Source organism: Vulpes vulpes, chromosome 13, assembly GCF_048418805.1.
Source record: "Vulpes vulpes isolate BD-2025 chromosome 13, VulVul3, whole genome shotgun sequence".
NCBI classification, from domain to species: domain Eukaryota; kingdom Metazoa; phylum Chordata; class Mammalia; order Carnivora; family Canidae; genus Vulpes; species Vulpes vulpes.
The window spans coordinates 92210031-92213958 of NC_132792.1; the positions used below are offsets into that span (position 1 = coordinate 92210031).

The following is a 3928-nucleotide window of genomic DNA, read 5'->3' on the forward strand; positions in this document are numbered from 1 at the left end:
GTGTGTGTGTGTGTGTGTGTGTATATATATATATATATATATATATATATATACCACCTCTTCTTTATCCATTCATCAAATAATGGACACTTGAGCTGCTTCCATATCTTGGCTATTGTAAATAATGCTGCTATAAACATAGTGGTGCATGTATCCTTTTGAATTAGTGTTTTTGTATTTTGGGGGTAAATAGTAGTGCAATTAGCGATTATAGGGTAGCTCTATTTTTAAATTTTTAAGGAAACTACATGCTGTTTTCCACAGTGTCTGCACCAGTTTGCATTCCCACCAACAGTGCACGAGGTTTCCTTTTTTTCCACATCCTCAACAATACCTGTTGTTTCTTGTGTTGTTGATTTTAGCCATACTGACAGGTGTGAGGTGATATAGCTCATGATGGTTTTGATTTTCATTTCCCTGATGATCAGTGATGATGAGCATCTTTTCATGTTTCTGTTGGCCATCTGTATTTCTTCTTTGGAGAAATGTCTGTTCATGTCTTCTGTCCATTTCTTAACTGGATTATTTGGTTTTGGAGTGTTGAGTTTGATAAGGTCTTTATATATTTTGGATACTAGCCCTTTATCTAATAAGTCATTTGCAAATATCTTCTCCCATTCCATAGATTGCCTTTTAGTTTTGTTGATTGTTTCCTTCACTGTTCAGAAACTTATTATTTTGATGTAGTCCCAATAGCTTATTTTTGCTTTTGTTTCCCTTGCCTCAAGAGACATATCTTAAAAGAAGCACTATGGCTGATGTCTAAGAAGTTACTGCCTATGTAAAATCTCTAGGATTTTTATGGTCTCCTGTCTCACATTTGGGTCTTTCATCCATTTTGAATTTATTTTTGTGTATGCTGTAAGAATGTGGTTCAGTTTCATTCTTCTCCACGTTGCTGTCCAGTTTTCTTTCCCAACGCCGTTTGTTGAAGAGACTGCTTTTTTCCCCTTTGGATATTCTTTCCTGCTTTGCCAAAGATTAATTTTTCATATTATTGTTGGTTTATTTCTGTTTTTTTTCTGTTCTGTTCTATTGATCTATGTGTCTACTTTGGTGTCAGTACCATACCATTGGATTACTACAACTTTGAAAGATAACTGGAAGTATTTAGACCTGGAATTGTGAGGACTCCAGCTTCACTTTTCCTTTCCTGTGATTTGGTTATTCTCGGGTTTTCTGTGATTCTCTACAAGTCTTAGGATTATTTGTTCTAGTTCTGTGAAAAACACCATTGGTATCTTATAGGGATTGCATTAAACATATAGACTGCTTTGATAGTTTCAATCCATGAGCATTGAATGACTTTCCATTTCTTTGACGGTTATTTTTTTATTCCCAGGACTTTGGAGACATTGCACCACTCCTCAGGGTTCCGACCTTTGTTATTCAGAAGTCTGGGCTCTTTCTAATGGTCTCTTCTCTCTGGGTGCTTTTAAGTCTTCTCATTTGCTTTGAGGTTCCAAATAACTGCAAGGTAAATGCAGTATACACTTAATTTATTTTTTATTTTTTATTATTTATGATAGTCACAGAGAGAGAGAGAGAGAGAGAGAGAGAGAGAGAAGCAGAGACATAGGCAGAGGGAGAAGCAGGCTCCATGCACCGGGAGCCCGACGTGGGATTCGATCCCGGGTCTCCAGGATCGCGCCCTGGGCCAAAGGTAGGCGCCAAACCGCGGCGCCACCCAGGGACGCCCGCAGTATACATTTAAATACAACCCCGCGAGGCGGCCGCGCGCACCACGTGCAGTGACGTGAGGGGGCCCGCGAGGCCGAGCGCGCCGTAGCCTTCTGGAGCTACGGCCTCCAAGATGGCAGAGCAACTTTCTCCCGGAAAGACCACAGACCAGGTGTGCACCTTCCTCTTGAAAAAGCCGGGGGGACGAAAAGGGGCTGCAGGCCGCAGAAAGCGCGGGGGCCGCGACCGGGAGCCTGGAGACGGCGGCAGCGGCAGCGGCAGCGACGAGGGCAGCGCTGTGGTTCGCCCCGACAAGCAGCGGGCGACGGGCGATCCCATGATGCAGACGACTCGGGGCCGTGGGACGCAGAAGGCGGCTTGCGGCCACTTGAGCAGCGGGGAGGAGTCCGAGGCCCCGAGTCTTGGCGTGGGGTACAAGTGCACCCGCTCGGCAACCCCCGTGGGACCAGGGGCCACGGGGGCTGCCGCTGTCTACGAGCTGGACACCGAGAAGGAGCGCGACGCACAAGCCACCTTCGAGCGCAGCCAGAGGACCCAGGGGGAGCTGAGGGGCGAGGAAGATGACAAGATCTATCGGGGAATCAGTAATTATCAGAAATACGTGAAGCCCAAGGATACGTGTCTGGGCAGTGCATCCTCCGGGGGGGTGAGGAAGGGCCCCATCCGGGCGCCCGAGCATCTGTGTGCCACCGTGCGCTGGGACTACCAGCCCGACACTTGTAAGGACTTCCAGGAGACTGGCTTCTGCGGCTTCGGAGACAGCTGCAAGTTCCTCCATGACCGTTCAGATCACAAGCACGGGTGGCAGATCGAACGTGAGCTTGAGGAGGGTCGCTATGGTGTCTGTGGGGACGAAAACTATCAGGTGGGAAGCGATGATGAGGAAATACCACTCAGGTGTTTCATCTGTCGCCAGGCCTTCCGGAATCCGGTTGTCACCAGGTGCAGGCATTATTTCTGCGAGAGCTGTGCACTGCGGCATTTCCGCACCACCCCTCGCTGCTATGTCTGTGACCGGCAGACCAACGGCGTCTTCAATCCAGCCAGAGAATTGATTGCAAAATTGGAGAAGCATCGAGCTGCAGAAGAGGATCGTGATGCTTCTGATTTCCCAGAAGACCTCGATGAAGGTCCGATCCCCGTCACTTAATTTTCCTATTATTCTCACACCTCAGAATAAATCTTTTGCTTGGAAAAATAAAAAGTAAAAACAAACAAACAAATAAATACTGCAATGTATTTTTAAATGAATTCATTTATTTTTCTGCTGGGGTTTTATCGTGTTTGCTGAATCTGGAGATTTGTGTCTTTCATCAGTTCCTGAAAATTCTGTAGAATTACTTCTTCAAATAGTCTTTCTTCCTTAATTTTTATCCTATTCCTCTGAAATATCAAGGAAGGTAGGTTATATATCCTCATTTTAATTCCAGGTTGCCTTGCTTCTCATATTATCTATTCCTTAACTCTCTGTATTATATTTTGCTTCAGTTTACAAATCCATGCTTCAATTTACCAATTGTTTTCAATTTTGTCTATTCTGATATTTAGCATTTTTTTAGCATTTACAGCAATATTTGTATTTTTATATCTAGAAATTATACTAAGTTTTCTTCAAGTCTTTCTTTATAAATGCTATCTTATCTTGTGCTTGTGTTTTCTTATTCCTTTCTGTTTTAAAACATATTAAGCAAATTTGTTTTATGTCTTTATTGAATAATTCTTTTATCTGGTGCTTTTGGGGGTCTAATTCTACCTTTTTATTTCTATCGTCACTGATGGTAGTTTGTGTCTTATAATTTCAGATTATAATATCAACGTCATGTGGAATTTACATGGGACGTTTCTTTGTGCCTCTGTTTGAGAGAGATTTGCTTTTGCTATAGTCAGGCACACAAAGATACTACCAAACAAAGGTCACTTTAAGGTAAATTCTCAAGTTAGGATTTTCTGGATCATCCAATACATTTAGATCCCAAAACTATGAGCACAGGCTTATCATACAAATTCTTAGAAGAGAATTTTTGCTGTTTTTGTTTGGTTGGTTTTCACTGAAAGCCCAGGGTAAGATTGTCAAGTTCCCTTGTCTTCTTTTTTTGCTGGTACATGGAATTTTTTCTAGTCTGCCCTTTCACCAACATTGATTTTTAAGAGCTCTAGTTTAAGCAGAAGCCTCAATTTCCATTCACCTCCTCATAACAACCCCTGCATGGTCATCAAAGCCAAAGCT

General features: G+C 43.2%; 1 protein-coding gene across 1 annotated transcript; it reads left to right on the top strand.

The window, feature by feature from the left end:
* The first annotated feature begins 1813 nt into the window (after window positions 1-1813).
* On the top strand, window positions 1814-2851 carry LOC112925673 (E3 ubiquitin-protein ligase RNF113A-like). The gene has a single exon (XM_026006483.2). The coding sequence runs from the start codon at window positions 1814-1816 to the stop codon at window positions 2849-2851; it is 1038 nt and encodes a 345-aa protein (XP_025862268.2).
* The last annotated feature ends 1077 nt before the right edge of the window (window positions 2852-3928 follow it).